We start from the raw sequence: 19,846 nt of genomic DNA on the forward strand, positions 1-19,846 counted from the left end.
GTCTCTCCACTTAACTCACAATGCCGCCAGGTCAGTAGCTAGGAGTGGAAGCGTGGACGCGGCCCCTGCCCAGAGCGTAACCCCCCAAGTCTGGCCACTTCGCCTTACGCCAATTTCGTAAGGAGGCGCAGAGGGCAACCCGGAGGCTCCCCCAGCTCCAAAACCTGACGTGAAATTGCGCGGGGCTGCACCGACGGCGGCCATCTTTGATTCGGGCAAAACCACACCCTCGCACCCCACCGGCCACTCCCTCTCAGCGTCCCCAGGGTTTTCACCCACAAACGTAAGGCGTTAACCTTAGAGGGAGTGCTCAAGAAACACGCACAGAGGCCTGACTATCCATGACCCCGGAGGTGCCAAATGCCGCCAATTTTACCATGGCAGCTAAACCCGAGCAGCAAAGGAACGCTGACGCCAATGAAGTCATGCTCGAAAAACGAGCAAGTCGGCGGGGCAGCGATGAAGTAATCTCGCGAGATCGAAGCCAGCCTCCGCTCGGCCCGGAAGCCTCGACTGAGGGGGCAGAGGGGCTGAGGGGCGGAGGGGTGGAGGGGCGGAGGAGGGAGCAGGAGTCGGGCGAGAGCCAGTGGCGGAGTCCGCCTGTTGTCGCCTGCGTAAGCGAAGCAGCGACGCCGGGCGGCTACGCCGCGGAATCGGCGTAGGCGGCTTTGGAGAATCCGCGGGCTGCGCTGCGCCCGGGCTGGTCGCGGAGGGGGGAGGGGATGTCGGTCAGTGCGAGATCCGCTGCTGCTGAGGAGAGGATCGTCAACAGCAGCACCATGGGTGAGTCTCAGCTCTGGGCCGTCCCAACTCGGGTCGGCGGCTCGGGACGCGGAGGGGCTCTGCGGCCCCCTGACCTGGCGTGGGGAACGCCCTGAGGCGAGGCGGGGGGCTGCGGCGAAGGGAGGTGGTGTGTGTGGGCGACGGCGGGCCCGGGGCGCGGCGGCGGCGGCGGGCCCGGGGGGAGGGGAGGCGGCGGCAGTGACAGTTTGAATTGAATGTGAGGAGAGCCGAGGCGGCGGCATTTCCTGTGCCGCGGCGGGCGGGCCTGGGGAGCCGGGAGACGTGAGCCGCGAGACCTGAGCCGCGGCCTCCGCCGCCGCGGCCCGAGCAACCCGAGCGGGGTCGCCTTCGCCGGGCCAGCCGGCTCCACGGCCCTGCTTCCTCTCGTCGGCGGCCGCAGAACCCGCGGTGGAGCTCCTCTCGTGGGGAGTGGGCCTGGCGAGGAGGGTGGGGATGTGTGTGCGCGCCCGGGTGAGGCTGCTGTGTGGGCCGGCCCCGGGAGGGCGGCGGCGGGGAGGGAGGAAGAAGGATGCACCAGGCTGAAGCTGCGGTGGAGGCGGCGGCTGCAGCGGCTCCAGCGAGTGTGTCGCCTCCTGGCTCCCCCTTCCCGCCTCTGGGGCTTCCTTTCCCCAGGCGCGGCCCCGAAGGCCGGTGGATGGCGGGCAAGGCTTGAGCAAGGAGGATAAGGAGCCTGGTTTGGGCTTAATTTTTAAGAAAAAGGGAAAAGAGAACATTGAGGAAGGGCGCCCTCCCGAGGAGCGGAAGGGGTGGGAAGGGTCTCTGGAAAAGGGAGGGAGTTGGAGATACGGACTGGTGATGTTTAAGGAAATTAATTTTTGAAAATAGTTTAGTATTCTCATTTATTCTCTTAAGAAGCCCTTTCATTTCCTTTCCTCCTCCACGTATTGGAAAAAGAACAAGGCCATTTCATTCACATTTTCCACTCCCAAGTTCCATTTCATACTGTGTGTTTAGTAGGAAGTAAGCAATTGAGATTTTTCTAACACATTTCCAGTTGCTAAGTTACATTTTGAGAGTACACTTTTCAAATCTGGGTTTTTATAGTGCAGGGAAAGAACTTGTAAGGTCAGGTGTTTGCTTAGATACCGAGATAATTTATTCTTGTGACTTATATTGTTATAGTTCAACTTTACGATTTCTTTTCGCGTTGTTATTTTGATGAAATGGAAGGATATCTTCCTTGGTGCCCTTGATAATCTAAATGAGCAGATAATCTAGATTCAAAAGCATTTTACTCGTTTTACGTATTTATGTACATGCAGGTGATGAGTATGGTCAGCCCCCCACCCCCCAAGTTTATAAGCAAGTTGAGGAAACTTTAGGCATTAAGTGTACAGGTATGGATGAACTTTATGAAATCCTGATAGACTAAAGGATAGTGCCTTAGCAGGATACAAACAATTAAGAAGCTAGTTAAATTCTGCTTGGATCCCTTATTCCTGCAAATAGCAGGGGAAGGAGCACGGCGTTGGGGGGCGGTCAGGAAACAATCTTTCATCCCACCCAGCTGTTCAGTGGGTGGGGCTAGAGGAGATTGGGTTGACTGGAGCTATGAAGTAACTGGAAGCTACATAGATGGTTTGTATGGTAACGTTGTGTCCTTCTGTGTTGGGACAACATGATGGAGCCAGGTCTTCTCAATACAGTTATTAAAAATATCACATGCACTCTGAGGCTCACAGAATTGAAGTTCATAACTGAGAAATTTATTTTGTGTTTATATCAAGTAGATTTTAATTTACAGAAAGAATATTATAATTATGGAAATCAAGAAATGAAATGTTTGGTTTCTGGTTTTGATTTGGAGATAAGGTATTCGATACATTACTACATGAAAGGTAAATTATGTATCGAATACATATCAGTTACCTATAGATTATGTTTCAGAAGTTTGTTATGAAATTGATTCTTTGGATTTGTGTATTTTCCCATAGAAATAATCTTAAATAAGTACATGACAGGACTTCTGAGCTGGTGTGAGACAAGGTAGGACCCCTGGCAGACTTTAGAGCAATTGTAGAGAATTTAAAATGACAACACAAACACACACACACACACACACACGGAGGAGAAGGAGTTAGATTTCCAGTTCTCAATAATGGGGAGTGGTCAGATGCGTAGACCAGTTGGAGTGAAGATAGTGGTAGAGCAAGTTGGTTTCAGACTTGTAAATTGATGGTATGCATATTCACTATAGACTTTATTCTGGGATTTGCCAATAGAGCATTGTTATCTAATTAAATTACCAACTGAGAACATTTTTCACATTTTGAGCTAATAAGCTGTCTTCAGTTTTTGATTAGAGGTTGAACATTTTTATTTTAACTTTAACATTTACGCATTTTACTAAATTTTGAGACAAAACTAACTTTTGTATTTTTCTGTACAAAGTTTGCTTTGGACTGTAAATGACATAAGGTTTATTGTACAATGAAACTGATGTAGAAAAAAATGTGTTTTTGAGGAGTAGAATTTTAAGGTAGCGTGATTATGGGTTAGGCTTGCCAGATCAGAGCATACTGTTAAATGTAGACTGTTGGTCTCTACAGCAGTGTCTTGCAAACTGCAGGCTGAGACCAATTAGTGGGTCTTGAAATCAATTTTGTAGATTTCTTCCAATAGTTTTTAAAAAGTAGGAAAGAAATTAAAAAATAGCAGTACATTTCACTTGGTAAAAATTTGGGGGGGGATAAATTTTGTTTTATAAGTATTGTGTATTGAGCTGGGATATAACATTTCTTTGAAATTAAGAATTGTGATCAAAAAAGTTTGTAAAAACACTTGGGGGATGTGCAGTATGGATGGGTCAGGTCGAACGTCTTTAAACTTAATGGTAGAGGTTGGAGGTCTTAGTGTGAGGAGGGAAGACTAAATGCTGTTAAGTCTATGTGGCTTTTTCTTATTTTTGATTAATTTATTCTATATGTAGCTAGTGTGGTTAGAGAATCTGGGGCCTACTTCTCCTTGAGTAGAGGTCATCTCCCAAAGTCATATAAAAGCAGGGTTGATAGTATTATGTCATTAAATATGTCATTAAATATTATGTCTCTGCTCTTGATCTCGAGGAGAAAAAAAATTTTTTTGTCTTGTCCCTTTGCATCATTGAAGATCAAGAGAACCAAATTTTGAGCAAGAGCCTGGGGAAAAGGGGCCAAGAAGGCAGCTTGGTTTGCGTTCAGTGTTGAAGGCCTTAGGTGAGACACACAAAAGGTCCTTGTGATTCATACCTTGTGCAGTCTAGCTCTGCAGAGGTAGGGATTACACATAGGGGTTTGAATTCAAAGTGTTAATAATAACAGAAATATAGTGTAATGACTAAGAAAAAGTACTTTGGTGTCAGACAGACATGAGGTCAAATCCTGGTTTTGCCACTTACTAGATGTATCAGTCAGGATAGGTTAGGTTAATGCTTCTCAAACTGATGAAGGACCTTTTTTCTTCTTTTTTTAAATTTCCAATTCACTGTTGACTGACACAATTGTAAAATAGAAATTACTGCAAATTTTTTAGTAATGAAGATGTAATTAAAAAGGCAAAAATAAAAGCCCCGATTTTTAAAGATCCAATAGACATAAAATTATTCTGGTATAAAAATTTCCATTTCTATCCTCTCTATTTTTGTACTTCTCTGGTGTAAACCAGTAAACAATCAGACTGGCTCCCTGGTGCACAGACCACACTTTGAATAGCACTGGGTTAGACCATGCTGCAGTAACAAATAGCCCTAAAAGTCTTAGTGGGAGTAGCTTAAAGATGAGGTCTTGCCTGTCATGCTGAAGTTTATGTACTTTATTTTAAGCAAATGTTTTTTAACTTCAGAATTACTTGAAGACTGAGAAGGGTACATAAAGATCCCCTAAGGTTGGGGAGTAAAGCCTGATCCTGCTTACATTATTTTGAAGTTTATCTTAGGTATTCATGTGACATTTATTTTAGGTAATCATGTGACATTTGCATTTTATCTATATTTGTTTGACTTATATACAATATAAAGATGATCCCCACTCCTTCTTCCCCACCAATCTGGAAGTAAAAATTGACTTGCCTGAAGATGTAATATGTTAATTCTGTTGTTTTGTTTACCTCTGGGGCCACAGCCAGGTACTTTTGGTAGCTTCATTTGAGGTGAGGCTCAGGTCACAGTTTCTCAAACTGGGCACTAGTGCAGTTTGGAGCTTTAGAATTCTTTGAGGGGCTGTCTTGTGCATTGTACAATGTTTATCAGCATCCCTGGATGCCAGTAGCACTGGATGCCAGTAGCACTCCCCCTCCCCAGTGGTGACACTGAAAAAAATGTCTGCAGACATTGCCAAATGTTACCTGGGGTGGCCAGATTGAGAACCATTACACTAGGTGATGGAGAACCATTGAAGGATTGTAGCCGATGGAGAAGAAAAGATGGAGAAGAAAAGAAGTCTTTCTTAACCATCTAGTCTATAATTCTTCCTCCTAGAACACCTACCACTTAAAACTTAGTATTTCTCAAACTTGGGAATCAGAATCACCTAGGTAGCTTGTGTGTTTGTGTAAATTTATCATTTAATTCATGAATTTTTGCAAAACATGATCGGTAATTACTGGATATACAACATTATGGTAGGTCATTATTTTCCAAAATATAACTGATGAACCTCATGCATGGGGGTCATCCAGGACCTCTTGTTAGAAATGCAGATTAACTGGTTCTCACCACAGACCCAGTGATTCATAGCCACTGAGAGGGGCCCAGTAGTCTGCATTTCTAAATGCTTTCCAAATTATTAAGTAACTTTATTGAGGTATAGCTTTCATACAATAAAATGCACAGGTTTTTTTTTTTAATCATGTTTTCTTTAATCTTCAGATACTGTGATTATGTTCTGGCAGAATGATGACATAATTACATAAGGTCAGCAAACATGGTAAAATGCATAGATTTTAAGTGTTCAATGAATTTTGACAAATATATACACCTTGTAGCTTTTATTTCAAACAAGACACGGAACATTTGTGTCACTCCAGAGTTCCTTGTGTCCCTGTACAGTTATCCTGCTAGTGCTCCAGGTATCTACTGATCTAATTTCTAGTATCTATAGATTAGTTTTTTTTTTAAACAGCTTTATTGAGATATAATCCATCTACAGTTGACTCAATTAGATTGGTTTTTCTGGGTGGGTTTTTAAAGTTTTCTCCCCCTAACTTCTTCATTGTGAAAGATTTGAAATGTGAAGAGTGATTTTTGTACATACAAACAACAACCATATATCCCTCCTGCCCCCACCCATGATAGCATCAGATACACATTTCTCTCTCATCTTTTAATTTTTTCTACTTAGTGTATCTTAGATTATTTCATATCAGTACGTGAAGAGCATTCTTATTATATAGCTGCATAGGTCCATAATATGGATAGGCTATAATTTATTTAACATGTCCCCTTCTGATAGACATTTATTTCCAGTACTTTGCTATTACAAACCTTGATGTGATGAGTAACCTGGGACATTGATCATTTCACATGTGTTAGCATCTCAGAGCTTTTGAACTCGTTGACACAAGACATTATCAGTTAAAGTGGTAGTATTGATGTTAAGTCATTACCAGCTGGGATTTCAAGACTCAAGTTCATTTATTTAACAAATATATATCTTGTGCCTGCTGTATGCTGGATACTGGGGAAACTGAGTAAAATGCTGTGACTTTAGAAACAGAAGTCATTGTAATTGAGAGCTTAGGTTCTGGACTCAGACCTGGATTCACATCTTTAAAGCTTAACTGAACCTTGGACAAATAACAGCTTTTCTCTTTCCTTCTCTGTAAAGTGGGGATCATAAAGTTATGGGAGAATTAAATGAGAAAATACATGTCAAGTTCTTAGCCTGGCATATAACAAACACTCAGATGTTAGCTTAAAAAAAGTTATCAAACTAAATGGCAATTACTTTTCAGCCTCCATTGTAAGTTTCTTAAAGTAAAGGACTGTATTTTGTTCACTTCTGTATTCCCAACCTGACATTTACATAGTAAATCATTTGTGGTATGATTTAAAGGTATGTAGAACGTACAGTGGAAGTACAGAGTGGGATACCTTTTCCAAACTAGAAAAAGTGAATCTTCAAAGATGGCTAAGAATGATTAGGCAGAGGAAGAGGAAGGATACTTATTCTAGGCTGAGAAATCATGGTAGTGTACTGTATGAGGCTAGAGACATAAGTATAGATCTGGTGTGCTGTGCTGAGGATTTAAAAAAATCTTTATTGAAGGATTTTAAAAGAAGAGTGGTAACTATGAGCATTGTGATAATTCCAGTAGGGATAGATAAAGTACCAAGGTGGAGCTATCCAATGGAGGGTGGTTAACTTAGCAGCCCTAGGACTAAAAGCTAAAGGACAGAATTAGGGCAGTGGCAAAAGGCATGAAGTGTAGGGGATGGTTGTGAGGTTAAGTAGTACGTGAGGAGATGTAGGTAGTGAGTAGTGAATCCATAGTATCTGAGCTTTCTGGTTTGAGTGAATGGGTGGTGAGTAGTTATCATTTCTTGAAAGAGGTAATTTAAAACATGAAATCAAGAGGACTGCAGGACAGGTAAGTGAACATGTCTGGTAGAGTCTCAATACTAGGAGAGACATCTAGGATGGAAAATAAGCATTTTAAGGTTTTTGTAAATTTATTCATTTGTGCTTTGAATTTTTATGTTTAGTAATTGAATCTGCAGTATTGAATGAACAAAAGCTGTACTCTAGTTTGGTCAGTAAATTTCCTGGAACTGTTTTTTTAAGACTTGGTATTTTTTGGTTTGGTGAATAGAGTTAAAGGAAATTGAAATAAAGTGATTTGTGTGAAAGTTACGTGTTCTTCACACGTATAAAGAGTTAGACAGACTGAGGTGACCAATTTCTTTCTTTTTTTAAAAAATAAATTTATTTATTTATTTATTTATTTTGGCTGTGTTGGGTCTTCGTTGCTGCATGCAGGCTGTCTCTAGTTGGGGTGAGTGGGGGCTACTCTTTGTTGCGTTGTGTGGGCTTCTCATTGCAGTGGCTTCTCTCGTTGCGGAGCACGGGCTCCAGGCGCGTGGGCTTCAGTAGTTGTGGCTCTCAGGCTCCAGAATGCAGGCTCAGTAGTTGTGGCACACGGGCTTAGTTGTTCTGCAGCGTGTGGAATCTTCCCGGACCAGGCATTGAACCTGTGTCCCCTGCATTGGCAGGCGGATTCTTAACCACCAGGGAAGTCCCGCCGATTTCTTGAGTAGTACTAAAGTGTTTAGTTATTAAAAATTTTTTACTGGTACATTACAAAGCAGCAGCTGTTTCAGACTTTCTTGCTAATGTTTCTTTATATGAGTGACGTTTTGTATCCTTATACAATTGTCCATTCATACTAATCAGAGTTCTTTCTTTCTTGAGGAAGATTTTGGTATATATTGTCAGTCAGTTTTAGAGAATACTAGAAATATTTTGAGTGAGATAATTATTTGTATAAGAGGAGGCAAATCTTCATAGCAATTTTATCTTGGTGCTTTCTGTTTATACTATTAAAATAACTAGGGTACCCCTTCATTTGTTACATGTAGCATTCTGGGGTCTGTACAAGGAAGATTTTTTCAGTAACTAGTATACCTTCAAGCATCAACATTTTAAACCATTTTTAATTTTAAAAAGTTTAATAGATATACATAGTTCCTTTTACGATTAACTTAAACAGATAAACCAGGTGGGAAAAAAAGCCATTAAATTATTTCAGTCACTGAAGTTTGATTTGTGTTTTCTTAATTACATTTTTTTTATGATTGTAATTAGTGGTATATTTGTGGTTAGTGATTCTTAATACTGGTTAGGCATTGGAAACACTTCCAGTGCTTAATACACTTGGAGGCTCATTAATTCACTAGGTATGCAGTGGGGCTCAGAAATATGCATTTTAAGTATTTTAGGTAATTCTGATGAATAGCCAGGGTTGATAACCTCTGACGTGAATTATATATTATGAGGTATATATGTAAAAGTACTCTGTAAACTCTTAAATTTTATACAAAAGCAAGGTATTATTCACTTAATATTCAATAATATTTTTTGGTGTATTCATCTATAGGTTATTTTAAGTATGTATATGGTGTTCCAATGTTGATATCCTAATTATCTAGCCATTTTATTATTTTGAGACATTTAGTAGTTTCAGTATTTTAGAATTATAAAGAGTATTTTATTTTATTTTATTTATTTATTTTAAATTTATTTTATTTTATTTATTTTTGGCTGTGTTGCGTCTCTGTTGTGTGCACGGGCTTTCTCTAGTTGCGGTGAGTGGGGGCTACTCTTTGTTGTGGTGCACAGGCTTCTCATTGCGGTGGCTTCTCTTGTTGTGGCGCACGGGCTCTAGGTGTGTGGGCTTCAGTAGTTGTGGCATGTGGGCTCAGTAGTTGTGGCTCATGGGCTTTAGAGGGCAGACTCAGTAGTTGTGGTGCATGAGCTTAGTTGCTCTGCGGCATGTGGGATCCTCCTGGACCAGGGATTGAACCCATGCCCCCTGCTTTGGCCGGTGGATTCCTAACCACTGCGCCACCAGGTAAGTCCCACAGCTGTCGTTTGTTGTGCTTATTGTATCTGAAGTGCCAAATATTTCAAGTATTTCTTATATATTTTGTAATAACCTCATAAATGTTATCCCAGTCTAAGGCTCAGAAAGGTTATGTAGCTTATCCACACAGAGCATAGCTTTAAGTTACAGCCGGTGCTAGAATTCAGATTTCTAACTATATATTTATACAGTGGTCCCCCCTTATCCGTGGATACGTTCCAAGATCCGCAGTGGATGCTTGAAACCACAGATAGTACCAAAACCTATATATACTGTTGTTTCCTATACAAACATACCTATGATAAAGTTTAATTTGTAAGTTAGGCATAGTAAGAGATGGTCAACAATAGCTAATAATAAAGGAGAACACTTGTAACAATATACTGTAATAGCAGTTATAAAACTGTGGAGGGCCTCCCTGGTGGCGCAGTGGTTGAGAGTCCGCCTGCCGATGCAGGGGATACGGGTTCGTGCCCCGGTCTGGGAGGATCCCATATGCCGCGGAGCGGCTGGGCCCGTGAGCCATGGCCGCTGGGCCTGCGCATCCGGAGCCTGTGCTCCGCAACGGGAGAGGCCACAAGAGTGAGAGGCCCGCATACCGCAAAAAGAAAAAAAAAAAAAAAAAAAAAAAAAAAAAAAAAAACTGTGGTGTTTCTCTTAATCAACTTCATCAACTCTGCCAGAAATGTGACAGTGGCTTCTTCATTGGCAGACTCAGCCTCTCCAGTAATTTTTATATTTTTCAGTCCAAATCTATTCTTGAATCTGTGTAACCATCTCATATATGTAGTAAATGGCTTGGTGTCAGTCGTTTTAGGGGCTCTCTTGCTTGCTAAGTTTTCATATAGGCTCTATGCTTTGTGGCGCAACATGTTGCCCTCAGTTGGAACACACTTTATGTTGATGCCTGCCACCCACAAATTTAATGCCTCTTCCATCGTAACTAAGCATTTATTATACACTGTGGCTGTAACTTTGCAGTTTGAGGTGCATCGGCAAACTAGCACAAATTTCTTTTTCCCTCTGTATTTCACGGATAGAAGATTCCTTCTTACTATAGATCTTAGCAACCTCAGCATACAGTTTTTTTTTCCTTATTAAATGAAGACGTTCACCTTTTCACTTAAAGGAAGTACTTTACATCTTCTCTTTGGCATATCTGAATTGCCAGCATCGCAACTCTCGTGCTTTGGGGCCATTATTAAGTAAAATTATGAAGTAAGGGTTCCTTGAACACAAGCACGGCAATACCACAACAGGCGATCTGATTAACAGAGAAGGCTACTAAGTGACTAACAGGCAGGATACACTGGACAAAAGGATGAATCATGTCATGGGCTGGATGGAGCAGGAAAGCACCGGAAGGTGTGAGATTTCATCATAGTACTCAGAACTGCACACAATTTAAAACTGAAGAATCACTTATTTCTGGAATTTTCCATTTAATATTTTTGGACTGCAGTTGACAGCTGGTAACTGAAACCTCGGAAAGCAAAACTTGAGATAAAGGGGGACTACTGTACTGCCCCTATGATTCTCTAATATGTTTTTTCATTAAAAACTTAGGAAGTCATTTTAGGGTCTCTGCTTAGCTTTTCCTTCCATTCAGATCAAATTATGTTTTGTATTTCTTGCTTTGCTTATGCTGTTATTACCTATCTTGAAGTCGCATTCATCCAATAATGAAGGCCCAGCTCAAAACTACTCATTCGGGAAACTTTACCCAACTGAGTCTTTGATCCTCTCCTTGCCCTGAACTCCTTTAAGACTACTCTCTTAGTAGATAACAGCATTGCCAATGTTTAAAAATGTATTATCAGTTATTTATGCTTAATATTACAAATATTGTTGGGGTAGTGTTGCAGTATTGTGATGGGTGGCTTGCTTTTTTGAGCCTTCCACTGATCTTTAGCTTTACTTTATATAGTACTGATCGTGAGTAGAATGTTGTTTTTATAATGAAATATGTTAAAGACCTTGGTTATGGAAAATTATCACAGTCTATTAATAATTTCAACAATAACTTACTTTGCAATGCAATTTTTTACAAGTATTTTCTTAGGAACTTTATTAGTCTGCTAGGGCTGCCATAATAGAATACCACAGATGAGGTGGTTTAAACCAGTGGTCCCCAACCGTTCTGGCACCAGGGACCGGTTTCGTGGAGTACAATTTTTCTATGGACCGATGGTGGTGGGGGAGGAGTTGGGGATGGTTCAGGTGGTAATGCGAGTGATGGGCAGGGCAGATGAAGCTTTGCTCGCTGGCTGCTCACCTCCTGCTGTGCAGCCCGGTTCCTAACAGGCTGCTGACCACTACTGGTCCACGGCCTGGGGGTTGGGGACCTCTGGCTTAAACAACAGACATTTGTTTTCTCACAGGAAAGTCCAGGATCAAGCTGCCAGCAGGTTTGGTTTCTGGTGAAGGGTCTTCCTGGATTGCATATGGCCACCTTCTCACTGTGTCCTTACATGGCCTTTGTGCACTCATGGAGGGAGAAAGAGATATCTTTAGTGTCTCTTCCTCTTGTAAGATACCAGTCCCATATGATGCACCCCACTCTTATGACCTTCTTTAACCTAAATTACCTCTTAAAGGCCCTATCTCCCAAATATAGTTACATTGGGGGTTAGGGCTTCATCATAAGAATTTTTGGGTTACACAATTCAGTCCATAACAGGAATTGAATTTCTGTTTTCCTGTATGGTGGTGTAATGTAGGCTATAGAAAAATTTTTAAAAAACAGGTAATAATGAATACTTTTTCTGCCTACCTACATTTCTTTTTATTAGGCAAGTAATGCTAAGATGAATATCAGTCAAACATTTTGTGAGTCATGGGATTCAATATTCTGACAAGAAATGACTTTTATGTCTTTAAGAAGCTACTTTGAGAGGTATATACTGGAAATATTTTGAATTCTTTGACAAAACTGCTGTGTTGTATACAGAATGCATATATGTTATCAGTGCACAAGATACAGTAGTGACTGATTAAAACGGACTAAAGGTAATCCTTTAAAAATTTTGAGTATGTTCTTGATATTTCTTTTCTTTTTTTAAAAAATAAATTTATTTATTTATGTGTTTATTTGGCTGTGTTGGGTCTTTGCTGCTGCGTGCGGGCTTTTTCTAGTTGTGGCAAGCGGGGGCTACTCTTCATTGAGGTGTACAGGCTTCTCATTGCGGTGGCTTCTCTTGTTGTGGAGCACTGGCTCTAGGCCTGTGGGCTTCGGTAGTTGTGGCTCGCAGCCTCTAGAGCACAGGCTCAGTAGTTGTGGCACGCGGGCTTAGTTGCTCTGCGGCATGTGGGATCTTCCCAGCCCAGGGCTCAAACCCGTGTCCCCTGCATTGGCAGGTGGATTCCTAACCAGTGTGCCACCAGGGAAGCCCTACTTGTTTATTTCTGCTTTTTTAAATGTGGCCTCTAGAAATTTTTAAATTACGTGTATGACTTGTGTTATATTTCTAACAAACAGTGCTGATTTAGTCTGTTAGAAACTCACTGCCTCTGAGATAGTACATTCATCTTTGAATAGCTGTCACTTAATTTTTTTCCTCCTATTTTTAAATTTTTGAATTTTATTTTATTTTTTATACAGCAGGTTCTTATTAGTTATCCATTTTATACATATTAGTGTATATATGTCAATCCCAATCTCCCAATTCATCACCCCCCCCCACCTGCCACTTTCCCCCCTTGATGTCCATACGTTTGTTCTCTACATCTGTGTCTGTATTTCTGCCCTGCGGACTGGTTCATCTGTACCATTTTTCTGGGTTCCACATATATGCGTTAATATGCGATATTTGTTTTTCTCTTTCTGACTTACTTCACTCGGTATGACAGTCTCTTGATCCATGTCTCTGCAAATGATCCAATTTCGTTCTTTTTATGGCTGAGTAATATTCCATTGTATATATGTACCACATCTTCTTTATCCATTCGTCTGTCGATGGGCATTTAGGTTGCTTCTGTGACCTGGCTATTGTAAATAGTGCAGCAATGAACATTGGGGTGCATGTGTCTTTTTGAATTATGGTTTTCTCTGGGTATATGCCCAGTAGTGGGATTGCTGGGTCATAGGGTAATTCTAGTTTTAGTTTTTTAAGGAGCCTCCATACTGTTCTCCATAGTGGCTGTATCAATTTACATTCCCACCAACAGTGCAAGAGGCTTCCCTTTTCTCCGCACCCTGTCCAGCATATGTTGTTTGTAGATTTTCTGTTGATGCCCATTCTAACTGGTATGAGATGATACCTCATTGTAGTTTTGGTTTGCATTTCCTTAATAGTTAGTGATGTTGAGCAGCTTTTCATGTGCTTCTTGGCCATCTGTATGTCTTCTTTGGACAAATGTCTGTTTAGGTCTTGTGCCCAATTTTTGATTGGGTTGTTTGTTTTTTTAATATTGAGCTGCATGAGCTGTTTATATATTTTGGAGATTAATCCTTTGTCCATTGACTCATTTGCAAGTATTTTCTCCCATTCTGAGGGTTGTCTTTTCATCTTGTTTGTAGTTTCCTTGGCTTTGTAAAAGCTTTTAAGTTTCATTAGGTCCCATTTGTTTATTTTTGTTTTTATTTCCATTAGTCTAGGAGGTGGATCAAAAAAGATCTTGCTGTGATTTATGTCAGTGTTCTTCCTATATTTTCCTTTAAGAGTTTTACAGTATCTGGTCTTACATTTAGGTCTCTAGCCCATTTTGAATTTATATTTGTGTATGGTGTTAGGGAGTGTTCTAATTTCATTCTTTTACATGTAGCTGTCCAGTTTTCCCAGGACCACTTATAGAAGAGGCTGTCTTTTCTCCATTGTATATCCTTCCCTCTTTGTCATAGATTAGTTGACCATAGGTGCGTGGGTTTATCTCTGAGCTTTCTATCCTGTTCCATTGATCTATATTTCTGTTTTTGTGCCAGTACCATATTGTGTTGATTACTGTAGCCTTGTAGTATAGTCAGAAGTCAGGGAGTCTGATTCCTCCAGCTCAGTTTTTTTCCCCTCAAGACTGCTTTGGCTATTCAGAGTCTTTTGTGTCTCCATACAAATTTTAAGGTTGTTTTGTTCTAGTTCTGTAAAAGGTGCCATTGGTAATTTGATAGGGATTGCACTGAATCTGTAGATTGCTTTGGGTAGTATAGTCATTTTCACAATATTGATTCTTCCAATCCAAGAACATGGTATATCTCTCCATCTGTTTGTATCATCTTTAATTTCTTTCATTAGTGTCTTATAGTTTTCTGCATACAGGTCTTTTGTCTCCCTAGGTAGGTTTATTCCTAGGTATTTTATTCTTTTTGTTGGCAATGGTAAGTGGGAGTGTTTCTTAATTTCTCTTTCAGATTTTTCATCATTAGTGTATAGGAATGCAAGAGACTTCTGTGCATTAATTTTGTATCCTGCAACTTTACTAAATTCATTGATCAGCTCTAGTAGTTTTCTGATGGCATCTTTAGGATTCTCTATGTATAGCACCATGTCATCTACAAACAGGGATAGTTTAACTTCTTCTTTTCCAATTTGTATTCCTTTTATGTCTTTTACTTCTCTGGTTGCCGTGGCTAGGACTTCCAAAACTATGTTGAATAATAGTGGCGACACTGGACATCCTTGTCTCGTTCCTGATCTTAGAGAAAATGCTTTCAGTTTTTCACTATTGAGAATGTGTGGGTTTGTCGTATATGGCCTTTATTATGTTGACGTAGGTTCCTCTATGCCCACTTTCTGGAGAGTATTTACCATAAATGGGTGATGAATTTTGTCAAAAGCTTTTTCTGCATCTATTGAGATGATCGTATGGTTTTTCTTCTTCAGTTTTTTAATGGTGTATCACATTGATTTGCGTATTTTGAAGAATCCTTGCATCCCTGGGATAAATCCCCCTTGATCTGGAGTATGATCCTTTTAATGTGTTGCTGGATTCTGTTTGCTAGCATTGTGTTGAGGATTTTTGCATCTATATTCATCAGTGATGTTGGTCTGTAATTTTCTTTTTTTGTAGTATTTTTGTCTGGTTTTGGTATCAGGGTGATGGTGGCCTCATAGAATGAGTTTAGGAATGTTCCTTCCTGTGCAATTTTTTGGAAGAGTTTGAGAAGGATGGGTGTTAGCTCTTCTCTAAATGTTTGATAGAATTCACCTGTGAAGCCATCTGGTCCTGGACTTTTGTTTGTTGGAAGATTTTTAATCACAGTTTTGTTTGTTTGTTTGTTTGTTTGTTTTTGCGGTACGCGGGCCTCCTAGTGCTGTGGCCTCTCCTGTTGCGGAGCACAGGCTCTGGACGCGCAGGCCCAGTGGCCATGGCTCACGGGCCCAGCTGCTCCATGGCATGTGGGACCTTCCCAGACCGGGGCACGAACCCGTGTCCCCTTCATCGGCAGGTGGACTCTCAACCACTGTGCCACCAGGGAAGCCCTAATCAGAGTTTTAATTACGTTACTTGTGATTGGTCTGTTCATATTTTCTATTTCTTCCTGGTTCACTCTGGAAAGTTATACCTTTCTAAGAATTTGTCCGCTTCTTTCAGGTTGTCCATTTTATTGGCATAGAGTTGCTTGTAGTAGTCTCTTATCATGCTTTGTATTTCTGCAGTGTCTGTTGTAACTCTTCCTTTTTCATTTCTATTTTTATTGATTTGAGTTCTCTCCCTCTGTTTCTTGATGTGACTGTCTAAAGGTTTATCAGTTTTATCTATCTACTCAACGAATGAGCTTTGAGTTTTATTGATCTTTGCTATTGTTTTCTTTTGTTTCTATTTCATTTATTTCTGCTCTGATCTTTGTGATTTCTTTCCTTCTACTCACTGTGGGCTTTGTTTGTTCTTTGTCTAGTTCCTTTAGGTGTAAGGTTAGATTGTTAATTTGAGATTTCTCTTGTTTCTTAAGGTAGGCTTGTATTGGTATAAAATTCCCTCTTATAACTGCTTTTGCTGCATCCCATAGGTTTTGGATCGTCGTGTTTTCATTGTCATTTGTCTCTAGGCATTTTTTGATTTCCTCTTTGATTTCTTCAGTGATCTCTTGGTTATTTAGTAGTGTATTGTCTAGCCTCCATGTGTTTGTGTTTTTTACGTTCTTTTTTTTCCCTGTAATTGATTTCTAATCTCTAGTGTTGTGGTTGGAAAAGATACTTGATACAATTTCAATTTTCTTAAATTTACTGAGGCTTGATTTGTGACCCAAGATGTGATCTATCCTGGAGAATGCTCCATGTGCACACTTGAGAAAAAAGTGTAATCTGCTGTTTTGGGATGGAATGTCCTATAAATATCAATTAATTCTATCTGGTCTATTTTGTCATTTAAAGCTTGTGTTTCCCTAGTAATTTTCTGTCTGTTGATCTGTCCATTGGTGTAAGTGAGGTGTTAAAGTTCCCCACTATTATTGTGTTACTGTCGATTTCCTCTTTTATAGCTGTTAGCAGTTGCCTTATGTATTGAGGTGCTCCTATGGTGGGTGCATATATATTTATAGTTGTTATGTCCTCTTCTTGGATTGATCCTTTGATCATTATGTAATGTCCTTCCTTGTCTCTTGTAACATTCTTTATTTTAAAGTCTATTTTATCTGATATGAGTATTGCTACTCCAGCTTTCTTTTGATTTCCATTTGCATGGAATATCTTTTTCCAGCCCCTCACTTTCAGTCTGTATGTGTCCCTAGGTCTGAAGTGGTTCTCTGGTAGACAGCATATATATGGGTCTTGTTTTTGTATCCATTCAGTGAGACTGTGTCTTTTGGTTGGAGCATTTAATCCAGTCACGTTTAAGGTAATTATTGATATGTATGTTCCTATTTCCATTTTCTCAATTGTTATGGGTTTGTTTTTGTAGGTCCTTTTCTTCTCTGTGTTTCCCATTTAGAGAAGTTCCTTTAGCATTTGTTGTAAAGCTGGTTTGGTGGTGCTGAATTCTCTTAGCTTTTGCTTGTCTGTAAAGCTTTTGATTTCTCCATCAAATCTGAGTGAGATCCTTGCTGGGTAGAATAATCTTGGTTGTATGTTCTTCCCTTTCATCACTTTAAATATATCATGCCATTCTTTTCTGTCTTGTAGAGTTTCTGCTGAGAAATCAGCTGTTAACCTTATGGGAGTTCCCTTGTATGTTATTTGTCATTTTTCCCTTGCTGCTTTCAGTAATTTTTCCTTGTCTTTAATTTTTGTCAATTTGATAGCTATGTGTCTTGGCATGTTTCTCCTTGGGTTTATCCTGCCTGGAACTCTCTGCACTTCCTAGACTATGTGGCTATTTCCTTTCCCATGTTAGGGAAGTTTTCGACTATAATCTCTTCAGATACTTTCTCTGGTCCTTCCTTTCTTCTCCTTCTGGGACCCCTATAATGTGAATGTTGTTGTGTTTAATGTTGTCCCAGAGGTCTCTTAGGCTGTCTTCGTTTCTTTTCGTTCTTTTTTCTTTATTCTGTTCCGCAGCAGTGAATTCCACCATTCTGTCTTCCAGGTCACTTATCTGTTCTTCTGCCTCAGTTATTCTGCTATTTTTTCCTTCTTGTGTATTTTTCATTTCATTTATTGTATTGCTCATCTCTGTTTGTTTGTTCTTTGATTCTTCTAGGTGTTTTTTTCTTTAATTCTTCTAAGTCTTTGTTAAACATTTCTTACATCTTCTCAATCTTTGCCTCCATTCTTTTACCGAGGTCCTGGATCATCTTCACTATCATTATTCTGAATTCTTTTTCTGGAAGGTTGCCTATCTCCACTTCATTTAGTTGCTTTTTTTGGGGGGTTTTATCTTGTTCCTTCATCTGGTACCTAGCCCTCTGCCTTTTCATTTTTTCTGTTTTTCTGTGACTGTGGTTTTTGTTCCACAGGCTGCAGGATTGTAGTTCTTCTTGCTTTTGCTGTCTGCCCTCTGGTGGATGAGTCTATCTAATAGGCTTGTTCAGGTTTCCTGATGGGAGGGACAGATGGTGGGTAGAGCTGAGTGTTGCTCTTGTGGGCAGAGCTCAGTAAAACTTTAGTCTGCTTGTCTGCTGATGGGTGGGGCTGGGTTCCCTCCCTGTTGGTTGTTTGGCCTGAGGCAACCCAACACTGGAGCCCACCTGGCTCTTTGGTGGGGCTATTGTAGGACTCTGGGAGGGCTCACGCCAAGGAGTACTTCCCAGAACTTCTGCTGCCCATGTCCTTGTCCTCACCGTGAGCCACAGTCGGAGGCCTTCCAACACAGCAGGCAGGTTTGGTTCAGTCTCCTATGGGGTCACTGCTCCTTCCCCTGGGTCCCGATGCGCACACTACTTCGTGTGTGCCTTCCAAGAGTGGAGTCTCTCTTTCCCCTAGTCCTGTCGAAGTCCTGCAATCAAATCCCACTAGCCTTCAAAGTCTTGATTCTCTGGGAATTCCTCCTCCTATTGCCAGACCCCCAGCTTGGGAAGCCTGACGTGGGGCTCAGAACCTTCACTCCAGTGGGTGAACTTCTGTGGTATAAGTGTTCTCCAATTTGTGAGTCACCCACCCAGCAGTTAACAGGATTTGATTTTATTGTGATTGCACCCCTGCTACCGTCTCGTTGTGGCTTCTCCTTTTTCTTTGGATGTGGGGTATCTTTTTTGGTGAGTTCCAGTGTCTTCCTCTCAATGACTATTCAGCACTTAGTTGTGATTCCGGTGCTCTTGCAAGAGGGAGTGAGCGCACGTCCTTCTACTTTGTCATCTTGAACCCTTTTCCTATGTTTATATGTATCTGTCTTTGATATTTGTATTCAGATGTACTCATTTACTCCTTAAGACCAAAAAGATATCTGATTTCTGTCTTTAATATTATTTAATAGTTTGAAGACAGTTCTCTCTCTCAATCTTTTGTGCCAACTTTTAGTCTTTCCATTTCTTTTAACAAGGAAAATGTTATGTGGCAGGTGGTTATATCCATCCAATCATTGTTACTCCCCTCTGAACTTTCTTCATTTGGTACATATCCCTGCTGACACCTTGAACTGAAATGAATATCTTGTGATTTTAAATACAGTTTTGAATAAATCTATCTTTTGTGTCCGTCTGTGTGCTATATAAATCTGTTAACGAGACCTAAAGTTAAGTTATCTTTTAGGGTAACTTTATTTCCTTACTGACATGTGGAGCATAGTGTCAACTAAGGTGTCTCTACCTTTCCCACTTGTGCTGCTATTGTTTCATCTTGCTTCTTCAACACTTTTTTTTTTTTTTTAATTAGAGGAACTTCTTGATTGAGTGGGTGAAATGTGTTCCACCACCTCCTCCTTACTATTTGCAGTCACATTTTGTAGTTCTGCCCTTAACTGAAACTATATCTTTCAGATTCTGGTTTGAGCGTGGAGAAAAGGACAAGGTTTGGATCCACATATTTCCATACGGAATTTCATTTGTGTTCTGACTGTGTCATATAAAGTACTTGTTACTTTTTCAGCTTTTATCATGTGCACACATTTTTTTTTTTGTGGTACGCAGGCCTCTCACTGTTGTGGCCTCTCCTGTTGCGGAGCACAGGCTCCAGACGCG

At 40.6% G+C, this 19,846-nt stretch overlaps 1 protein-coding gene across 1 annotated transcript in view; it reads left to right on the top strand.

Annotated features, from left to right (window-relative positions):
- Nucleotides 1-572: 572 nt before the first annotated feature.
- Nucleotides 573-19,846, top strand: part of SEPTIN7 (septin 7) — a 108,151-nt gene continuing 88,877 nt past the window's right edge. The window contains exon 1 of the mRNA XM_081243911.1: nt 573-803. Coding sequence (XP_081100037.1) covers nt 723-803 — 81 coding nt within the window. The 5' untranslated portion in view covers nt 573-722. The remainder of the gene's footprint in view (nt 804-19,846) is intronic.

This window comes from Mesoplodon bidens (genome assembly GCF_964165515.1).
Source record: "Mesoplodon bidens genome assembly, chromosome: 9".
Taxonomy (NCBI): domain Eukaryota; kingdom Metazoa; phylum Chordata; class Mammalia; order Artiodactyla; family Ziphiidae; genus Mesoplodon; species Mesoplodon bidens.